Here is a 22,526-nt window from a genome sequence, read left to right as displayed (position 1 = left end):
GTTCCCACATATGCTGAGCACTTGTTGGCTGCTTTTCTTTCACTCTGCGGTCTAACTCATCCCAAACCATCTCAATTGGGTTGAGGCCGGGTGATTGTGGAGGCCAGGTCATCAGATGCAGCACTCTATCACTCTCCTTGGTCAAATAGCCCTTATACAGCCTGGAGGTGTGTTTTAGGTCATTGTCCTATTGAAAAACAAATGAGCGCAAACCAGATGAGATGGCGTATCGCTGCAGAATTCTGTGGTAGCCATGCTGGTTAAGTGTGCCTTGAATTTGAAATAAGCAAAGCACCCCCAGACCATCCCACCTCCTCCTCCATTCTTGGGAACCACACACGTGGAGATCATTTGTTCACCTACTCTGCGTCTCACAAAGACACGGAGGTTGAAACCAAAGATTTCCACTTTGGACTGGTCTAATGTCCATTGCTCGTGTTTCTTGGCCAAAGCAAGTCTCTTGTTATTATTGGTGTCCTTTAGTAATGGTTTCTTTGCAGCAATTCGACCATGATGACCTAATTCACGCTGTCTCCTCTGAACAGTTGATGTTGAGATGTGTCTGTTACTTGAACTCTGAAGCATTTATTTGGGCTGCAATTTCTGAGGCTGGTAACTCTTATGAACTTATAACTCTAGGTCTTCCTTTCCTATTGCGGTCCTCATGAGAGCCAGTTTCTTGATGATCATCTTGGCCTTCCTGTGACACCAGGTACTGTAGATGTCCTAGAGGGCAGGCAGTGTGCCCCCGGTGATGCGTTGGGCAGACTGCACCACCCTCTGGAGACTGGCGAGCCCTGTGGTTGCAGACGGTGGAGTTGCCATACCAGGCGGTGATACAGCCCGACAGGATGCTCTCAATGGTGCATCTGTAAAGGTTTGTGAGGGTCTTAGGGGCCAAGACACATGTATTCATCCTCCTAAGGTTGAAGATGTGCTGTTGCACCTTCTTCACCACACTGTCTGTGTGGGTGGACCATTTCAGATTGTCAGTGATGTGTACACCGAGGAACTTGAAGCTTTTCACCTTCTCCACTGCGTCCCCGTCGATGTGGATGGGGGCGTATTCCCTCTGCTGTGTCCTGAAGTTCACGATCAACTCCTTCATTTTGTTGACGTTGTGGGAGAGGTAAGTTTCCTCCAGGGCCCTAACCTCCTCCATGTAGGCTGTCTTGTCATTGCTGGTAATCAGGCCTACCACTGTTGTGTACTCTGCAAACTTGATGATTGAGTTGGAGACGTGCAGGAAGGGGCTGACTCAGATTTTTCACTTAAATGTATGCCAAACAGAAAACATTGATTACAAGTTTAACAAACCATACAACTCGGACAACTTTGAACAATTTACACAGAACATTTCTCAAAAAACACATTTACTGGAAGAACTGTGCAGATGCAAAGTTTGGTAACAGAATGATAGTAAAATCTCCCTCAGTTTTCTCATGCGACCAAGTTTTCCAAAAACGAAATATCTGCTCCGAATGAAGATTCAAAGATGTCTGCAGAAAGAATGGGAAGTCAGGAAAACAAACAGCACATCCTCATTTAAGTAGTCTTTACCAAGTCATGTATGTTTCCTGGGGCAAGAGGTAGAGTGTGGCTTCGGCGATGGCATCCAACAGTGCGTCCGATAGTGAAAGTCATGTGGATACTAATGGGTATGCCTATCCAAGATTGAGGATGATGGATGAAGATGTCGAGTTTGAATCCGATGACGCCGGCAACAATGGGAAAGAAGTTGATGAGAATATTGGATTGACTACTGTCGCTAAAGGTCGGATAAAGAAAGCAAAAGTTACAGTTAAGATGCCATCTAGTAAGCCTACTGCTCATCCCACTACTCTCTTTATGGATATGAATATCATAATCTTCATGGTGATGTATATAAATGAATAGAGGATATATCACCATCACCAGATTTGGGTATTCTACACACTGGCTATTACTGTAATGAGCTCTGGCCCAAACAAGACCACATTTGGTTGGTCCCAACTGTGGTTTGTGACAACTATGACTACCCATTGTAGCGAATTGAATTGCAGTAATTTCATTACAGATTTTTCAGTAATTACATGACAAATTTCAGAACAGAATTAAATCAGATTTTATTTGTCACATGCTTCGGAAACAACATGTAAGGGGTGCGTACTGGCAGCAGAGAAGTCAGGCGCAGGAGAGCAAAAACTGTGTCGACAACGGCACAGTTTAATAATAAAACCACCGGAAACAGAACAATCAATCAATGGGTACAAAACCCGTCGCACACCAGAATAACGTGCACAAGCACTTACAATAAACAATTCCGAACAAGGACATGGGGGGAACAGAGGGTTAAATACACAACATGTAATTGATGGAATTGAAACCAGGAGTGTCGGATGACAAGACAAAACAAATGGAAAATGAAAAGTGGATCGATGATGGCTAGAATACCGGCGACGCCAACCACCGAACGCCGCCTGAACAAGGAGAGGAACCAACTTTGGCGGAGGTCGTGACACAGCAGGTGTAGACTAACTGTGAAATGTTTACTTACGGGTCCTTTTCCAACAATGCAGAGTTAAAGATGAAAATAGAAATAGTGACATAAGGAATAAATACACTGTGAATAAAGAATAAAAATAACGAGTAAAAGTAACATGGCTATATATATATATATAGAGTGTAGAAAATAACAGGGCTATAGACAGGGAGTACCAGTACTGAGTAGATGTGCAGGGGTACGAGGTAATTGAGGTAGGTATGTACTGTACATATAGGTAGGGGTAAAAAGTGACTAGGCAACAGGATAGATAAAACAGTAGCAGCATCGTATGTGGTGAGTGTGAAAGTGTGTGTGCGTGTGGCATCAGTATGCATGTGTGTGGTGTCAGTATACATGTGTGTACATGTTATGTGTGTGTGGACGTATGTAGTGTGTTTGTGTGTGTATGTATGTGTATGTTGGGGTGTCAGTGTAAATATATGTGAGTGTGTGGATAGAGTCTAGTGTGTGTGCATAGAGCCAGTGCAAGAGAGTTGGTGCAAAAAGGGTCAATGCAGGTAGTCCTGGTAGCCATTTGATTAGCTATTTAGCGGTCTTGTTTAGAAGTCTTATGGGTTGGGGTTAGAAGCTGTTCAGGCTCCTGGTGGTTCCTGACTTGCATTGGTACCTTTTGCATGGCGGTAGCAGAGAGAACAGTCTGTGGCTTGGGTGGCTGAAGATTTTGACAATTTCTTGGGCCTTCCTCTGACACCGCCTGGTATAGTTTTAATCAGTTAATAATTCATAAACAAACTTGATATCAGAAAAAACACTATGACTAATTGGTAGGTATACCTTTACTTGTTACTTCTGTGACCTTTCATTATCCTCCCTCCTCATGAGTGAGAGAAATTTGAGGTTTTTGGTAACGGAATTACAAGGCAGAAGACAATGTAATCTAAAGTAATCTAAAAAACTAAATATAAGTGTTGATATAGTTGGCAGAGGTCGTTACATTATTGTTTTTTTAATGTATTTCTAATACCCTTTAATACTTTTTCTGGTAGATGTTTTCTAAGACCCATTTTCTATCTGTTTGACCAGAAATCAAAACCTTTGCTTATTCCACATTTTTTAGGATGAAAATGGTTGGAAAATGTATATATGTGTTAATTTGTAAAACCATACACTTAACTTTCATTTGACACCACATTTGACATGCTCCTGTAAACGTCACATGTTGCGTTCATGCGTCCTTTTAGATGAAATGCCCTCTTCACCGTATCTACTAGCACACAGCAGAGACTATCCACGATGACTGACAGAATTATTCCTCATCGTACGGTGGATATTCACCTTCATCTGCATCTTATCCATATTATAACCCTCAATATATGTTTTTTTATGTTTGACATTGTTTAATAAATGATATTGATTACTCATAGGCTACCTTTTCGAGCTGAACTCCAGTAAACAGATGGACCGCCTGGGAGTAGGCCTCTGTGAGAGAACAGCAGGGAGTCAACGGGCAGAGACAGGGAGGGCTCCTGCCTCCTGCACTGAGGGCCAGAGGCAGCTGAGCTGAGAGGATGGGAGGAGAGAGAGGGGGGGTGTCATTAGGGTAGTTTGTAATTATGTCTCTCTTTGTTTAGAGGGCCTGTGACAGGGATGAAGCGAGGGGGAGGTCTTGCTGCTGAAAAAACGTTGTGTGTCAGTGTTGTGTGTAGTTCTCTTTCTCCCGCGAGTCTTTCGTACTGTAGCTCAGTCTCTCTGGTCTGCCTGTCTCTGTGAGGCTCAGACACACTAGGAAAAAGGGTGCTACAGCCACAGCAGTGGACGCTACAGCCACAGCAGTGGACTTTCTCATTGGGAGGCAATTCTGAGGCAGTAGACCATTCTGAGGCAATGCTACGGAAAGGTCCATTAGTCCTGACATCTGGATTCTAGATGAGGATGCTTTAAAGAAGTCCAATCTGTACCCATTGGAGCTCAGGATTCTGGGATACACACAGGAACACAGCTGACAGAGTTTGCCAACTGACTCTATACCTCTGAAAAGGACTGAGGTAAGTCATGCTCTCTCACTTTAAAAGTTACAAAGGTAGGATCCCCTTTCAGATTTAATAAGAATAGTGCTGCTATTATAATGATAGATGATCAATGGTTAATGTTTGGCGATATGGTACAGGGCTTATGACACTACCATTTGGCAATCATGTGATGTATTCTTTTTCTTTGGTATTCCAGTTTACTTACAGAAACTTGTTGGTACCAATAATGTGTTTCACTGAGGTTGAGGAGTAGTGACCCCTGCAAATATAGTGTGTTGTGTCAATGTTGAGGTGATAATGGTGTTTATGGTGTTGACAATGGTGGTAGCCAGAGTTGACCCTGAAAGGATTGTGTTGACCAATGGGATGGAAGTGTGAGTTGACTCTGTCTGGGTTTTGTTGACCATTGTCACCCCAGTGTTGACTTGCTAATAAACTCCAGCCAGGCAGACAGGGTTAAGTTTACTTTCACCTTCCAGGGGAACATCTGGTGGGCTTTCAAGGCTTGAGAGACAGTCTGAGCTGCATCTTAGATATTGCGGTAGCACTTTTACATGTTCTGCTTTCCACTGAAAATGCCTGTATGGAATTTTGCATCTGTGTGGCCACTGTCTGACTGATGTACTTGTTGGTGTACAATTATAGTTGTTTGAAATGGGGAAAAGCTATTTTTACTGAATGAATACATCTCTACATGTTCTAGATATAGAGTATCATGTTTTATTGGGGAAATCTGCTAATGAATCTCTATCACTGCTTATTTCCATGGACAGAAGAGCAGTTGAACAGGTAGATGGAGAAGCAGCTGACTATTGGCCTGTCTCTGTTGCTGGGGCTCCTCCTAGTCATGCCTGAGGTGGGGGGGCGGAAGGAAGAGTCCCAGAAGCGCCCGTCCCGCTTCTCAGAGCTAAAAGCAGGCCGCTGCTCCTACACCTTCATCGTTCCCCAGCAGCAACTGAAGGGGGCGCTGTGTGTGAGCACCGAGTCCACCACCGGCGCCGCCAACCACTCAGAGGTAACGGCTCTGCGGGGGGAGTTGAGCCGTCAGCAGGAACAGCTGGAGAAGCTGAGAGGCCAGCTGGAGCAGGAGGGGGCCCTGGTTACGGAGGTACGGGCGCTACGGAAAGAGAGCGGCAGCATGAACTCCCGCATTGCCCAGATCTACGCCCAGCTGCTGCATGAGGTTATGTACAAGAAGGACCAGGTGGTCGAACAGAGGCGGGTCGAGAACCTACTGCTCAACGCCACCACACAGGTAATCAGACAGAGAGCATTGTGGGAACAGCTGTGTTCATAAGGAGGGAAGTTAGAATCATATAACTGTATACCTGCTCCTACTATCTCTCTACTGTCTTAGTATCCTTTACCCATCGATGACAGGCATGTAGCACCTTGATAACATCCCTGATTGGCCCGTTGTCTGTTACTCGGTCATGGTGGACCAACATCCCAGATGCTGCAGATCTCCACTAGTTACAGGGAGCTGGAGAAGAAGTATGGAGCCCTCACCTCCATGATGAGCAACCAGAGTCAGCTCATCGCCCGGCTGGAGAAGCTGTGCCAGGCCACCAAGAACACTACCCCACCTCCACAGGTAGGGGGAGCTCTGTATTTATCAAACCACTGGCATTGTTATCATGGGCCTTTCTCAAGCACTGACCCTGACCCATGAAGCTAAAGTGGTACCATAACATACTACAGTACCCACAATGCTCTGTACAAAAGTCTTTATATATTTGTGTTGTATTGGACAGATGACCTCTGAACCCCTGAGTATCCAGTCCAGTGGGCCCCTGAATGACAGCTCACAGTCCAAGGAGATGGCTAATGATGTTCAGAGAGACCAGGGCGCCCCTCCACTACAGCCACACGTGGAGAGAGAACCCCTGCAGGGGACAAAGGTGCTCCCCACCACCATGGCCGACACCCCTACTGACGCCCCCTTCATAAGCTTCCCTGTCACTAAAACCCCAGGTAAATCACGGCACCTTCAGAGCTTACAACTGCCAACGGCGCTTTCAGCTTAACCAACATTGTCTGTGTAGGAATGAACGTCTGTCTTTGTAAGACAGTGTGAAAGAGTAACACTATGTATCTACTTTCCCCCGGAAGCGTTATCACACATTACAACACCTTGTTTCTATTTCAGTCAATACATCGCACATCTCATTGGTTCCTGTTTCGACATTGTTTTTCATTGTCACCTCTGACAACAATCAGAACAAGCAAGCTGTTTTCTTTTGGCCCTTCAAATGCTTAGTTGTTTGCTGTTCAGACCTTGAGTTTGTGTTTTGAAACAGTGTCAGTATTTTGTCAGTGTTATTTACACTCCAGAAGACACTGCAGAAGCTCGGGGAGTCACTGACCCGCTGATAGGACTTTGTTATCTCTCTGGGAATGCCTAAACAATGTCTAATAACTGCCAGCTGTTCTCATCAGAGTGGAGAAGGGGCTTTGTGTCAGGGGCGTCGTAAGGATAGGACCAAGGCGCAGCGGGTAAAGTGCTCATTCTTAATTTATTTAAAGATAACACTTAAACGTACAACGAAACAGTCCCATAAGGTGCACAGATTATACAGGAAATAACCACCCACAAAACACAAGTGAAACAAACCTCAACTAAATACGGCCTCCAATTAGAGACAATGACAACCAGCTGCCTCTTATTGGAGGTCCTACCAAAAACGCAACATAGAAATAGAAAACTAGATTTAAACATAGAAATAGAAAACATAGAACCTAAACCAAAAACACCAAAACACACAAAGCAAACACCCCCTGCCATGCCCTGACCAAACTACAATGACAAATAACCCCTTTTACTGGTCAAGACGTGACACTTTGTTAATGAGTAACACACACACGCATGCACACGCATGCACACACACACACGCACAAGGTTTGACTTTGATATAACATTTGCAAATTCATCAATAATATTTGTTATAAATAACAATCAAATGGGCCAAAATATAATCCTCTCTTTTAGGAAATAAACCATCAAAATTAGCTAATCCAGAATTTGGCACCAATAATCAGATTTGTCAGCACGTCCTATTTAGAAAGAGCGATTAGGATGAATTCCAAATAAAAATATATTTGAATCTACACAACAAACAGTCTCTCTCACACACACACCAACCCACCCTAACAAACACACCCTAATCACAGCCCTCTTTAGGACATTGCTATGTAACCTTGAATTACAAGACGATACCCCAATACAATGCACGTTGTGTGTGCAACTGGAATGTGTGAGATTACAAGGCAGAGCATTCAGATGGGTGACACCACCTTGTATGGACAGGACTTCACTCCAGTTACAGTGTATAATAAAGGGACCATGACTCAGAGCTTATGTGTGTGTGATGAGTGACAAGGAGGACTTTTCTATATAATAAGTGTACGGTTACAGTATGAATATCCCTTGATCTGGAGTGTGTGAGAGAGAGGGGATGATGCCTAGCCTTTCTGTGTCCGTTCCTGCGGTGTATGCTTATCTTTTCCAGTGTGAAATAAGACATTCAACATGTGTGGTGAAAGAATGTCTTCGGCCGTAAAGAGATAAGCTGAAGCAAAGCGAGAAAACATGTATCTGTGACCCTGTTGGCTCTAAAACAAACAGAATTCCAGACCCCTCTCTCCATTACGTGTCTCACTCACTCCCTCATTCCCAGCAGTTGGTTGAGCCTGCCTAGTGGCAGGTGGGTGGAGTTTGGACGTTCTGGACTTCCATTAGTTCCATTGCACCAGGCAGGCTCAATCGAGCACAATTATGACTATTTGAACCCAGGTATGTTCCGAAATCCTAACTGCCTTTGTGAACCACATACCTATACTATCTCTGTCCCTCAGGACCCTGGAGGGACTGCCAGCATGCACTGGACTCGGGCGAGACCACCAATGGGATCTACCTGCTGCGTCCACAGAGCGCCAACCGGCTTCTGCAGGCCTGGTGTGAACAGACCAAGGCCCAGGGAGGCTGGACCGTCATCCAGAGGAGACAGGACGGATCAGTCAACTTCTTCAGGACCTGGGAGCAGTACAAGGTGCTCTCACCTCCAGTGTGCAGTGAGCCACTAAAAGTGAAGCGCTCAAGAGTTTGTTATGACATCAGACAGTGTGCTATTACCATTGCTCCAAAACACTGCAATACAAAACCCACACAGTGAATGTGTGGACTGCAGACCCATAATCCTTTCCCCTCCTCCATTTGCCTTTCATTTCATCTGATTATGTGTGATGAAACATGAGCTGTATAGTTACTGTAATTGGCAACCATCACAGTGGGCTCTAAAACCAGAAAAACAGCTGGTATTACAGCTCAGAGACTCAAGAGTATCCTTCAGTTGATGACGGTTTAACAGCACAGAAGTCATGAAAACTATTGCTACAGTGAACCTAACCCTAAACTATCTGTTGTACCCCTCCACCCCAGCAAGGCTTTGGGAACCTGGATGGAGAGTACTGGCTGGGTCTGGAGCACCTCTACTGGCTGACCAAGCAGGCCCACTACAAGCTTCGGGTGGCCATGGAGGACTGGCAGGGCCGCCAGGTGTTTGCAGAGTACGACAGCTTCCGCCTGGAGCCTGAGAGCGACTGGTACCGTCTGAGGCTGGGGGAATACCAAGGCAATGCCGGAGACTCAATGTCCTGGCACAATAACAAAGCCTTTACAACTCTGGACAAGGATAAGGACGCTTATTCAGGTGAATCCTCTCTCACTCTCTACTACCCTCTCTCTTTTAATTTCTGCCTCTTTTCATGGCTGCCTGTTTGAACACCCAGGTTTGGCTTGATGAGTTGGTTTCTCTCTCCATTTCCTCATTAGGGAACTGTGCCCACTTCCAGAAGGGGGGCTGGTGGTACCACATGTGTGCCCACTCCAACTTAAACGGCGTGTGGTATCGAGGGGGTCACTACCGCAGCCGCTACCAGGACGGGGTTTACTGGGCAGAGTTCCACGGTGGCTCCTACTCCCTCAAGACGGTAACCATGATGATCAAACCCACCTAACCCTCTCCCCATTGGTGGCACCTTAATTGGGGAGGACGGGTTCGTGGTAATGGCTGGAGTGGAATAGTTTGAAATACATCAAACATGGTTTCCATGTGTTTGATGCCATTCCAAATACTCCGTTCCAGCCATTATTATGAACCGTTCTCCCCTCAGCAGCCTCCTATGTTATACACACACATGTCAATCAGGCATCAGGGTAATATTATGGTTCCGTCATGGATAAGGAAGGTTGTTAATGAAGTTCTTATATGTTAAACAGGTATGTTAATAAGACAGCGTTAGACTGACATGCCAACACAACATGTGGAATTGTTTTCTAACTGCAATGTATTTATTTAATAAAAAATTGCAAAACAATGTTGTAACATTACTTTTTGATATTATCTATCTATCCTCTCACACACATACACTCGCATACACACACCACAAGGTGAGGTAGGAGTCCGTTTCTTTTGCTTATGAGAACTGACGTTGTGGTTTGATGCAGTGGTGTAAAGTACATAAGTAAAAATACTTTAAAGTACGACGTAAGTAGATTTATGGGGTATCTGTACATTACTATTTATATTTTTGATGACTTTTACTTTATTACATTCTTGAAGAAAATAATGTACTTTTTACTCCATACGTTTTCCTTGACACCCAAAAGTACTCGTTATCTTATGAATGCTTAACAGGACGTGAAAATTGTCTCGTCGGTTGAAAGGAGAGGACCAAGGTGCAGCGTGATGAGCGTACATATTATTTTTATTAGAAAAGACGCCGAACAAAACAATAAACACTACCCAACAAACCGTGAAGCTAAAGGCTATGTGCCCTAAACAAAGTCAACTTCCCACAACACAAGGTGGGAAAAAGGGCTACCTAAGTATGGTTCCCAATCAGAGACAACGATAGACAGCTGTCTCTGATTTGAGAACCATACCGGCCAAAACATAGAAAATAAAGAACATAAAAAAAGGAACATAGGATGCCCACCCTAGTCACACCCTTGCCTACCCAAAATAGAGAATAAAAAACCTCTCTATGGCCAGGGCGTGACACTAATTCACACACATAGAGGAAATCGCTGGTCATCCCTACTGCATCTGATCTGGCAGACTCACTAAACACAAATGCTCTGTAAATTATGTCTGAGTGTTGGAGTGTGCCCCTGGCTATCCGTAAATAAAAAATAAATACAAAATTGTGCCTTGCTTAATATAAGGAATTTGAAATGATTTATACTTTTACTTTTGATACTTAAATATATTTGAGCAATTCCATTTACTTTTGATACTTAAGTTTATTTAAAACCAAATACTTTTTTACTTATATCAAGTAGGATTTTACTGGGTGACTTTCACTTGAGTCATTTTCTATAAGGGTATCTTTACTTTTCCTCAAGTACGACAGTTGGGTACTTTTTCAACCACTGGTTTGATGTCATGTTTCCGTTTAGCAGTTTCCTCTTTGCGCAGGATCAGGGCAGGGTTTGAATTTCCTCTTTGAAACACTTGCTTCACACAGTAAGCTCTCAGCCTGAGATACACTAACTGGCATTAGCACAGTGTTAGGACCGAGCTTGGACCAACAGGTGGACCATCAGTCAGGGTATCGTCTCTTACAACATCCCCCATCACCCTCACCTTGCTCAGCATCACCCTCACCTTGCTAGGCAGAGAACTACCATGATCTCACTTCAGAGGATGTTGGGCCTCTTCATGCTCATGCTGTTACATGGAGGTGAGTGGTTAATTTGTTCCATACTTACCTATTAATATCTATTGTTGTGATCTCTGTGTGGATTATGTTTATGTTGACCATAGTTATTATCTACTCTGGTGATATAGTAACTGTTTGCTGTCTCCCAGGGTGGTACTTAAACATGTGCTCACCTCCCACTAACCGAACTTGAACGGAAGTTGGTTGTTGATAAAGGACATTTGTTTTAACCCCACAACGGTCAATTTGAAGAGTAATATTTGAGAGCAATTAAAGTCAAGAAATTAAAGTATTTAATGAGCAATAAAAAAGGAATATTGATATGTAGCAATAATGCAATAAGGTAACAGTCATCAGTAGACAGGGCCCTGAGTTTTTCCTGGTCAGGTCACATGGATAGGACCAACTCATGACCCTAATTAAAGGATACAATTATATAATAACATAAAATCACAAGAAATACACTTACACTCACTCAGGTACAACACAGACACTGTTGATGTTATTGAGTGATATGACATTGTCTAAATGGGTGTGGTGGGTGTGAACGTCCATGCTGTGAAACATTGAGAGCAACGTAAATGACTTCTGAAAACCACTGATGGTGGGTGTGGTGCATTGTTGGTAGTATGGTAGTTTGTCTAGTATGTGCTCCATATTTGACAGATCCACCATTGTCAAAAATAAGAATCCTTTGACTTTCATTTTGGAACACATATGGATGGACTATGTGCTTTTCAGTGCCCTTTTAAACAATTGTTGTTCCATGATATACTGTGTATTGTGGATATTTTATTAGGTTCCCCATTTATCTGCTGCTTTTGCAAAAGCTCTCTTCCTGGGGTCCCCACAATACATGAAACATGACATAATACAGAAAATTAATAGACAAGAACAGCTCAGGGACAGAAATACATACTTTTAAAACTTCTTCGGGATCGGTGTCCCATCCACGGGACGGTTGAGCTAACATAGGCTAATGCGATTAGCATGAGGATGTAAGAAACAAGAACATCTCCCAGGACATAGACACATCTGATATTGGCAGAAAGCTTAAATTCTTGTTAATCTAACTACACTGTCCAATTTACAGTAGCTATTACAGTGAAAGAATACCATGCTATTGTTTGAGGAGAGTGCACAATTTTGAACATGAAAAGTTATTAATAAACAAATTAGGCACATTTGGGCAGTCTTGAGACAACATTTTGAACAGAAATGCAATGGTTTATTGGTTCAGTCTAAAACTTTGCACATCACTGCTGCCATCTAGTGGCCAATCTAAATTGCACCTGGGCTGGAATAATACATTATGGCCTTTCTCTTGCATTTCAAAGATAATGGTACAAAGAAATACAAAAGAACAGTTATTTTTCTTTGTATTAACTTTTACCAGATCGTTTGTGTTATATTCTCCTACATTCCTTTCACATTAACACAAACTTCAAATTGTGTCCTTTCAAATGGTACCAATAATATGCATATCCTTGCTTCAGGGCCTGAGCTACAGGCAGTTAGATTTGGGTATGTCATTTTAGACATTAAATTGATAAAAAGGGCACACACAGCCTACATATCAATACATACACACAAACTATCTAGGTCAAATAAGGGGGAGGCGTTATGCAGTGAGGTGTGCTTTATCTGGTTTTTGAAACCAGGTTTGCTGTTTATTTCAGTAATATGAGATGGAACGGAGTTCCATGCAATAATGGCTCTATATAATACTGTACGCTTTCTTGAATTTGTTCTGGATTTGGGGACTGTGCTTGCACAATAGGATATAATGTCTGAATATTTTAGGCAAGGTGATTCCCCTTTCAACGCGTTTTAGAAGGGATGAGATCATCAACAACATAACGTAATATTCTCCCCACAGCACCCATAACTCCAGGAACTATGACCACCCTCCCAGCAACAGCCAAGCCAAAATGTATTTTTCAGCTCATCTCTTTGCTCACATTATTTAATTCACCCTCACTTATCTCACAAGGCAGAACAGTTTATATTTGATGTGGATTTCACATTGATGTCTTCATTCTTGTATGTTTTTACAGTAGTTACCTTTCCTCTTGAGCTCAACCCTCCCAGAGTGGTGGTGAGATATGGAGACTCAGTCTCAGTTAACTGCAGCACATCATCCACAGACCATGAGGGGATGGGCTGGGAGGCCACATTCGGAGGTACAGATTCTAAAAAAAATGTCAGCATTGTCACCTGGACTGTGGATAACCTTACTGATTGGACAATAGAACCTATATGCTACATGACTCTCATTGACGGCAAACAACCCTCAAAAGTACTTCCAGTCATTCTCTACAGTGAGTATTTTGCTCCTTGTGAATGTGAAAGGTATGTTTCTATTTAACTGTATATCAGGTAGAGTATTTTTTTAACCTTGTTGACCTCCTCCACAGAGACTCCAGACAGCGTCTCCATCTCTGTTCTGAGACACTCTGGTCCCATGGTGGAGGGGACAGAGTACCAGCTGCAGTGTGACATCCAGAACATGGCTCCTCTACAGAACCTGGTTGTGAAGTGGTACAAAGGGAATGAACCCTTAGATAAATTAACTTACAGTAACGTCAGTAAGACACCAGTGGATATGTCACCTACTCTGATGATCAGCCCCAGTAGACATGATGATGGAGCTCAGTATAGATGTAGAGCAGAACTGGACCTGGGACCAGAGGGACCACAACCCCATCCTACAGTAACATCAGAACCTCTCAGCATTACTGTGCACTGTGAGTTGGCTATTAATCTTGATCTTTTTCATTATCATAAATCAAAAACAGAACCACATGACAGGTATAGCTTCCAATTTACTCATTTTGAGTTGATGCTTCTTCTCTCCATTTGCAGACAAGCCAGTGATTGAATGTCCAAGCCAGTACAGTGTCGTGGAGAATTCCACCCTCGAGAGGATCCCTTGTACATTCAATGGGAATCCTCCCCCTAACGTTGTGTGGTACCAGGAGAGCAGACAGGTCAATGTCTCTACACCCCTGGCCAGGACAGACTTTGGCCAGTATGTCATCACGATCACCAATTACATAGACAGCACCAGCTCTATTGTTCACATCACAGTGGAATGTAAGTGTGTGAGATCTAGTATTGTATTGCGAGATGAGATCTGTCAGATTGCTTCCTGTAAGACGCTTCTCTATCTGTTTTCAAATTGATGACATCGATGCTGAATATTTCTCTCCCTACTCTTTTCAGATGCCCCCAAGTTTATCTGTACTGATCAATATAAAGTTAAAGAGAATGAAAATCACAACCTCTCAGTCACCTGTACAGTTGATGGCAACCCTTCTTCTAAAATCACCTGGTTGAAAGGCCAACAGGAAGTGGATATCCCTCAAAGTCTCACTAGGGGAAACAGAGGGGCGTACACCCTGGTTACAAACAACACACATGGAAAAGCCACTCACAATCTTTTTATTGACGTCTTGTGTAAGTCATGTTTCTATCTTTCAAGTATGTTATTATTGGACTATTTTACAAGCGTTTAACTAATTCTAGCCACACATGCTATCAGCTTTACACTGTTCTAACCAATCTTTAAGGTAGCATAGGCCTAATAGTGATTGACACAGGTTTTACATAATTGTTTACCACCTTAAAGTTACTGTATTTTAGTCTCAACTGAACTGCATGGCAACCCATCTGAAATCCCATAAGTTGCATAGTTTTGAGTGGTCTACTCTAAAAGCACCTCCTTTCTCCTTAGATGCTCCTGAGTTCCTTCCAGGGAATGACACAGTGGAGGTGAGTGCAGGCAGTGATGTGTCTCTGGACTGCAGTGCTGAGGGGAACCCTCCTCCTGAGCTGAGGTGGACCAACAACACTGCAGAGGGAAATGCCAATGAGGCCACTGTGGGGCGCCTGCGTACTCTCTATATCTCCAGAGTAACAGCTAATGCAACTTACAACTGCACAGTCACAAATGGACTGGGCTCCATCACCAAGCAGATACATGTCCTAGTAGATGTACCTCCACAACAACACCCAACGATGTTCTCCACAGCACCCTCAACTCCAGGAACTATGACCACCCTCCCAGCAACAGCCAAGCCAAAAGGTATTTTCCAGCTCATCTCTTTGCTCACATTATTTAATTCACCCTCACTTATCTCACAAGGCAGAACAGTTTATATTTGATGTGGATTTCACATTGATGTCTTCATTCTTGTATGTTTTTACAGTAGTTACCTTTCCTCTTGAGCTCAAACCTCCCAGAGTGGTGGTGAGATATGGAGACTCAGTCTCAGTTAACTGCAGCACATCATACACAGACCATGAGGGGATGGGCTGGGAGGCCACAATCGGAGGTACAGGTTTTGAACAAGATGTCAACATTGTCACCTGGACTGTGGATAACCTTACTGATTGGACAATAGAACCTAAATGCTACGTCACTCTCATTGACAACGAACAACCCTCAAAAGTACTTCCAGTCATTCTCTACAGTGAGTATTTTGCTCCTTGTGAATGTGAAAGGTATGTTTCTATTTAACTGTATATCAGGTAGAGTTTTTTTTAACCTTGTTGACCTCCTCCACAGAGACTCCAGACAGAGTCTCCATCTCTGTTCTGAGACACTCTGGTCCCATGGTGGAGGGGACAGAGTACCAGCTGCAGTGTGACATCCAGAACATGGCTCCTCAACAGAACCTGGTTGTGAAGTGGTACAAAGGGAATGAACCCTTAGATAAATTAACTTACAGTAACGTCAGTAAGACACCAGTGGATGTGTCACCTACTCTGATGATCAGCCCCAGTAGACATGATGATGGAGCTCAGTATAGATGTAGAGCAGAACTGGACCTGGGACCAGAGGGACCACAACCCCATCCTACAGTAACATCAGAACCTCTCAGCATTACTGTGCACTGTGAGTTGACTATTAATCTTGATCTTTTTCATTATCATAAATCAAAAACAGAACCACATGACAGGTATAGCTTCCAATTTACTCATTTTGAGTTGATGCTTCTTCTCTCCATCTCTCCATTTGCAGACAAGCCAGTGATTGAATGTCCAAGCCAGTACAGTGTCGTGGAGAATTCCACCCTCGACAGGATCCCTTGTACATTCAATGGGAATCCTCCCCCTAACGTTGTGTGGTACCAGGAGAGCAGACAGGTCAATGCCTCTACACCCCTGGCCAGGACAGACTTTGGCCAGTATGTCATCACGATCACCAATGACATAGGCAGCACCAGCTCTACTGTTCACATCACAGTGGAATGTAAGTGTGTGAGATCTAGTATTGTATTGCGAAATGAGATCTGTCAGATTGCTTCCTGTAAGACGCTTCTCTATCTGTTTTCAAATTGATGACATCTATGCTGAATATTTCTCTCCCTACTCTTTTCAGATGCCCCCAAGTTTAAATGTACTAATCAATATAAAGTTAAAGAGAATGAAAATCACAACCTCTCAGTCACCTGTACAGTTGATGGCAACCCTTCTTCTAAAATCACCTGGTTGAAAGGCCAACAGGAAGTGGATATCCATCAAAGTCTCACTAGGGGAAACAGAGGGGCGTACACCCTGGTTACAAACAACACACATGGAAAAGCCACTCACAATCTTTTTATTGACGTCTTGTGTAAGTCATGTTTCTATCTTTCAAGTATGTTATTATTGGACTATTTTACAAACGTTTAACTAATTCTAGCCACACATGCTATCAGCTTTACACTGTTCTAACCAATCTTTAAGGTAGCATAGGCCTAATAGAGATTGAGACAGGTTTTACATAATTGTTTACCACCTTAAAGTTACTGTATTTTAGTCTCAACTGAACTGCATGGCAACCCATCTGAAATCCCATAAGTTGCATAGTTTTGAGTGGTCTACTCTAAAAGCACCTCCTTTCTCCTTAGATGCTCCTGAGTTCCTTCTAGGGAATGACACAGTGGAGGTGAGTGCAGGCAGTGATGTGTCTCTGAACTGCAGTGCTGAGGGGAACCCTCCTCCTGAGCTGAGGTGGACCAACAACGATGCACACAATGTGAAGTCGTCCACTGAGGGGCGCCAGAGGACTATTAGAATCACCAAAGCCACGTCTACCAATGCTGGGATCTACATCTGCACTGCCACGAATAGAGTTGGGACGGCCACCAGAACAACAACAGTAACTATGAAAGGTATTATAACTGACCGGCTGTGGGTTATGTTACGGTAGAAACGTAGCTGACCCTGATGTAGTGATTCATGTTGTCATAAGACATACTTCATATTCTTTCAGTAAGATGAATGAATGAATGAATGAATGAATGAATGAATGAATCGCATTTAATTCCACAGAGCTGAATTGCGAAACACGAATCCTAGATCACGACCTAGCCTGAATCAATTTATAAACAGAATTGGTCTGAATCATGTCTAAACTCGCCTGTTCTCCTTCTATTTCCTCCTCTTCAGGTGGCTTCACAAGTATAATTTTGACGATTGTATTCGTTTTCCTGGTCATTCTCCTGATAGTCTTCCCGATAGTCTTCTTTATGTGTAAGAAAAGACAAGGATTTTATGATTTCATACCAGTGAACCAGCCAAACGGTGTTCCATTGATGCCACTACCTACAACAGGGGTAGGCAACCATGATCCAGAGGGGTATCCTATGAAGGTTTGAGGACTTACCTAAGTAAATTAGATAAACTCTGAGTTCAACTCGGGATAGCCAGTCATACTAAAGTGTCTCACCCTTTAGCCAGGTCCATTTCAGAACTAATCTGCTCCTGGGCAGGCTAACTCCAGTCCAATAGAGGTTACTGAGGGGAGGACGGACCATAATAATGGCTGGACCGGAGCGTGGATACCATTCCACTGATTGCGCTCCAGCCATTACCACGAGCCCGTCTTCTCCCGATAAGGTGCCAACAATCTCCTGTGAACTCCACTTACCCTGACTGAAGTGACTGAACCACGAGTTGAAGACCAATTAAATAAGAGTCCCTCCCGCTTGTAAAGATTCATGAAATGTATTTTTTTTTTGTGTGTGTAAAGTTTTTGTGGGGGGGTTAAAATATATCACATTCCAAATTTTGTAATGACAGAATGCATTTTAAACTTCACGCACAGTAACACTTTTGTACAACATTAAAATGATTTGGTCTACGTGCAACAATGGGATTTAGTCAATCAAATCGTTAAAAATACATTTCATCCACATCATTGAACAATTCATTCTGAATGAAAAACTAAATATAATTTATTTCAAACAACAATGAGACTGCGTGATCTGCAAAAGTATTTAAAATGTAAGACTAGGGTGGGGATTCAATCGGAGTAATGTATTTTGCTTGATTTTGAATGTGACTTTGAGTAACAAATCTATGTGAGTTTACTGTTAATGTACTTGTATGGGATTTGGAGTCAATGTCAACTATGTGTAGACTGGACGAGAGCCACAACTTTGGTTTTAGAAGTGGGGGGACATAATATTATTTAAAAAAATATATCCAGTCAGATAAACACTCCAAACAGCCTATGCAACCGCTCGGAGACATCCACATGGTCTTAAAGCACACCGTTGGCTAGTTTTGTATCACATTCCAATGATAAAACTGGGGAGGACAAAATTGAATCTCAGAATGTGGGGGGGACATGCCCCCGTCCCCAGTGAAAGTTGTGCCCCTGCTAGGAATTGCACTGTATAAGAAAATAACAAAATTAAATAATTACTGCCATGTGCTGGCTGCCCTCTTGAACAAATAGTGTTGTAAAATTTGAGGATTTGAGGATTTATGTAAGTATGAAGTAGCTATGTGTATGTGCTTACCTCAGTCTAGAAAATGAATCAGAATACTGTTGATACATAGGCCTTGATTCAGTGGTACAGTTTGTTGAATTGTGTTTACACACTCTAACTATGAGCTTTTTTGTGTGACTAATGTTTTTAAAATGCTTTTGTAGATTTTTGCCTGTTCAAGTGTCTTGCATCTGACAACATACAAAGGAATTTAATAAGAATGTTCATATTTCTATATCAATACTTAATTGTATTGCTTGCTGTAGTCTAATTACAATAGAATCTGAACATTCATTTTCCGTTATAAAACTATTTTCAAAACTGTTTTTAAAAGTGACTTGTGTATTCCCATAAATAAACAAGCTTCACTGCTTATGACATGCCACTGCCAGTCTGTCGTCAGTGAACGTTTTATTGAAGACAAATACATTAGGGAACTGTCCCTTTAAGAATTAGGATTTGGGAGTGACGCGGATATGAAAGCTAGTTTATCCCTCTTTCCTTTGCTACGAATATTGTTTAGATTAACTAGATTAGTTAGCTAAATTATAGGGAGAAATGATTCTCACTGTTTAGTAACGGAAAGGATACAGAAGGGGTATTTGAGCGTCCTCGGAATTCATCTCGCAGGATTGAGGCGTCCTCCAAATTGGGATAACTTTGAATAAGTTCTTTGTATTCAGGGATCCGCTGATAAGAAGACGTTCAACATGGACTGGGGCACGGATCTCTGGGTGAGTTTGCGAGCTGTCTGGGATCTGCCAAGGGCTTTAGCTGTCGTGAAGTTTTGCAAAGTATTGTTTTTGCCACTTTTAATGTGATGTAGCATGTAGGTTCTTCTACGAGTATGAGCATACCAAGAGACTGGGTTTGATGGAGGTAGTCAAACTATGCTGAGAATTCTTTCTCAGAACATCTGTCCCAGCCATATTCAACTGGACTCAGAACGGGGTCAAAATTGACCGCGTGTACCAAGTGTAAAAAAGAATAATATAAATATTTATTTTTTTGGAACTCATTTGGGCTTCGTCCTCTGGTATCATGCAAACATACATACGATATCGTACAATTGCAGGAAATACGCTTTAAAATAAATCTTGGAGCGGAGATTTGCGTGTGAATTTCATTGCCCCCTGGCACAACCCCTAGATGGGACCCTGGAGGTCTTCCCCCAAGAAAATGTTACTGTTTTAAAACAACAAATTTTCTGCAATTCTATGTATTTTGACATGACGTAGGCCTATGACCGGGGTGAGAAAAAAACCCCAAATTAAACCACAGGTTAGGTGTATTTAGGATGCTTTGAACATGAAATGAACACTCAATTTGACGACTTTGTTACTTTGAGATTTTTTGGGATGATGTATATTTGTTGTTGTTGTGGTTTGACACTTTCAGACAGGAATGAAATGGAGATAGGGACACTGGCAAATACTAGAAACAATGGGAAGGTTGTAAGCAGGGATTTGATCCCTGTTCTCAGGTGGAAAGTTGTATGCAACACATGCCAGGGAGTGTTACCACTACACCAAGGCTCGGAACAGGAATTTTTAATATTGATGGTTGATGGTAGTGGGCAACTCTCTTTAAAATAGGGCTGGAAGAAAATCCTGCTTGCTCTCCAGGAGAGTTGGCCATACCTGATCTATGTTTCTCAAGTGCTGGGTGTTTTGAATTTTTTTGTTTGTTATAACAATATTTTATTTCAATCACCCAAACTTGATGAAAAATCGAATCCATATCAATATTCAGGTGGTTTGTGCCTACTCAGGAGATAGATTGTAGGTAAGGCCCTGCGATAGACTAGCGTCTCATCCATATATATTATTTTACATTATATTATTACATTTATATTACATCAAGCTGCCTCACGCTACAGAAACAGGAGATGGGCTCCTGCCCTATGAGCCGTTGCGGCTCGTGCGAGACTACTTACGTACTTGCTTACTATATAGTTGAAGATCCTTGCTGTCATCTGTGCCTAGCTTGTGCACAATACTAAAATATTTGATTCCTGGAGCGTTTAATATCAATGCTTATTTGTATAATTTATTCAAAACTGTCCATGAATGGCTGCAATAATACCATTCATTTTCAAAGACACAAGTAGCCATATCAGACTTCAGATGTGTGATTACACTGGCAAAATCGGGAAGAAGTGGAATAATAAAATGTGTGGGGAATACCCGTATTGTTCATGCTGACAAGCATAGTAATTAACCTATATTTTAGCCCATTGTTAAGAATGAGAATTGTTCCACAGATCAGACTAAAGTAAATTGATGATAAAATCTCCTGAAGACAAGATGACATAAATCTGTCCCTACACCCTAACCAAATAATTGTTATATTCATTGCCCCCCCCCCCCCCCTCTAGAATCAAACATACAGTTTTCGGTTCACAATCTGTTTGACAGAATTATTGATCACCAAACGAGGGGACTAATGCAAGTGTGGATGAAATCGACTTTAGTACATGCTGTCAAAAGGCTGCATTCTATGAAGCTGATTCCTACTCCAATATGTGATAGATGCTGCATGAATGCTGTTGGAACACTAATGCACATGATTTGGGAATGTCCTGTGGTGTCCCAGTCTGGTTACATGTTTCAAATTTCCTTACTAACAAAGATCCACCTTTTTGCTTTTGTTGAATGAGGACTCGGCATTTGTACTGCAACTGGTTCAGAAAATGAATCACTTATGCGGGGTTAACATCAGCAATTAATGTTATCCTTAGTGCTTGGATTACCCCTACAATCGTCTCACCGCAAACATTTTCAAGATAATGTTCCTATAGAGTGATCAGTGGCCGTGATAAATAAAGCTCGGGCGAATCCAGTTGAGGCATGGGATATATTATGCAAAACTCTATCAGATATCAACAACTCTTGACCAAGCAATGGACCTACATGGTAAGGGCCAATGTGTGAGAGTTGGCAGCTCTGAGTGTGCTTTAAGTTTGCTTTAAAACCCCCTAGAGTTGATGTCCGTGCCCTGCGGAACTCTAGTTAGCATAATAATAATAAAAATCAGTCAATTCAAGCAAGAGATCCGTTTTTTTGCATTGGATGCGTCTCAATCCACCGCATCCGCTGATGTCGCAGTTCCGCATCTGCGGTGAAAGGTGGCAGAACTAGAGCAGGGTTTGTCAGACCATGAGACATCCCGAAAATCTGTCTTCTCACAAAATCGTATGTAGCGTCGGAACGGTTTGGCTTACAAACTATTATGACTCCTCTATGGAAAGATTACTCTCACGAACACCATGGGACACGCCTGAAGTTGGTACAGCCGATCTGCCAACTTCTGTCTGTAGCATCCAAACAGTCTGGGTTACACTAATATGACCCCTCTGTGGAAAGGTTAGACTCACAAACATGTACATGTCAGTTGTTTTGCAAGACTCATCTGAAGGTCCCCCGGCACCAGTTGAAAAAATGTATGGAAGCAGATACTCAAAGTATTCAGACCCCTTCAGACCCCTTTTCACATATTGTTACATTACAGCCTTATTCGAAA

The 22,526-nt window shown here is 42.6% G+C and overlaps 3 protein-coding genes across 6 annotated transcripts in view; all 3 read left to right on the top strand.

The window, feature by feature from the left end:
- The first annotated feature begins 4,126 nt into the window (after window positions 1–4,126).
- On the top strand, window positions 4,127–9,891 carry LOC106607207 (angiopoietin-related protein 2). Its single transcript, XM_014203927.2, has 7 exons — window positions 4,127–4,530; window positions 5,289–5,770; window positions 5,969–6,109; window positions 6,270–6,489; window positions 8,371–8,564; window positions 8,954–9,224; window positions 9,347–9,891. The coding sequence occupies exons 2-7, from the start codon at window positions 5,309–5,311 to the stop codon at window positions 9,529–9,531; spliced, it is 1,473 nt and encodes a 490-aa protein (XP_014059402.1). The 5' UTR covers window positions 4,127–4,530; window positions 5,289–5,308; the 3' UTR covers window positions 9,532–9,891.
- Window positions 9,892–10,971: 1,080 nt separating this feature from the next.
- Window positions 10,972–19,395, top strand: icam5 (intercellular adhesion molecule 5). 3 transcript variants are annotated; one of them, XM_045720476.1, is made up of 13 exons: window positions 10,972–11,259; window positions 13,118–13,171; window positions 13,296–13,559; window positions 13,656–13,985; window positions 14,104–14,334; window positions 14,464–14,697; window positions 14,975–15,325; window positions 15,450–15,713; window positions 15,809–16,138; window positions 16,265–16,495; window positions 16,625–16,858; window positions 17,136–17,399; window positions 17,677–19,395. In XM_045720476.1, exons 1-13 carry the CDS (start codon window positions 11,205–11,207, stop codon window positions 17,883–17,885), a joined length of 3,051 nt encoding a protein of 1,016 aa, XP_045576432.1. In that variant the 5' UTR covers window positions 10,972–11,204; the 3' UTR covers window positions 17,886–19,395. The 3 variants fall into 3 exon arrangements, with proteins under 3 accessions (XP_045576432.1, XP_045576434.1, XP_045576433.1); XM_045720477.1 differs by lacking the exon at window positions 13,118–13,171 and having other exon boundaries at window positions 11,002–11,259; XM_045720478.1 differs by lacking the exons at window positions 14,104–14,334; window positions 14,464–14,697.
- Window positions 19,396–19,451: 56 nt separating this feature from the next.
- The window catches only part of trip10a (thyroid hormone receptor interactor 10a), a 28,660-nt gene continuing 25,585 nt past the window's right edge, over window positions 19,452–22,526 (top strand). For both annotated transcript variants that reach the window (XM_014203923.2, XM_014203920.2), the window contains exon 1: window positions 19,452–19,738. In XM_014203923.2, coding sequence (XP_014059398.1) covers window positions 19,715–19,738 — 24 coding nt within the window. In that variant the 5' untranslated portion in view covers window positions 19,452–19,714. The remainder of the gene's footprint in view (window positions 19,739–22,526) is intronic.

This window comes from Salmo salar, chromosome ssa06 (assembly GCF_905237065.1).
Source record: "Salmo salar chromosome ssa06, Ssal_v3.1, whole genome shotgun sequence".
Lineage (NCBI taxonomy): Eukaryota > Metazoa > Chordata > Actinopteri > Salmoniformes > Salmonidae > Salmo > Salmo salar.
Note: the sequence above shows the minus strand (reverse complement) of the source record. Positions and strands in the feature narration are given on the sequence as shown.

Excerpts from the sequence above, each read along its gene's own strand:
- icam5 (XM_045720476.1), top strand. The coding sequence starts at position 11,205 with ATGATCTCACTTCAGAGGATGTTGGGCCTCTTCATGCTCATGCTGTTA. Across the intron at positions 11,260-13,117 it reads GCTCATGCTGTTACATGGAG|CACCCATAACTCCAGGAACT; the intron begins GTGAGTGGTTAA and ends TTCTCCCCACAG. Across the intron at positions 14,698-14,974 it reads TCTTTTTATTGACGTCTTGT|ATGCTCCTGAGTTCCTTCCA; the intron begins GTAAGTCATGTT and ends CTTTCTCCTTAG.
- LOC106607207 (XM_014203927.2), top strand. The coding sequence starts at position 5,309 with ATGGAGAAGCAGCTGACTATTGGCCTGTCTCTGTTGCTGGGGCTCCTC. Across the intron at positions 5,771-5,968 it reads TGCTCAACGCCACCACACAG|ATGCTGCAGATCTCCACTAG; the intron begins GTAATCAGACAG and ends CCAACATCCCAG. Across the intron at positions 9,225-9,346 it reads GGATAAGGACGCTTATTCAG|GGAACTGTGCCCACTTCCAG; the intron begins GTGAATCCTCTC and ends TTTCCTCATTAG.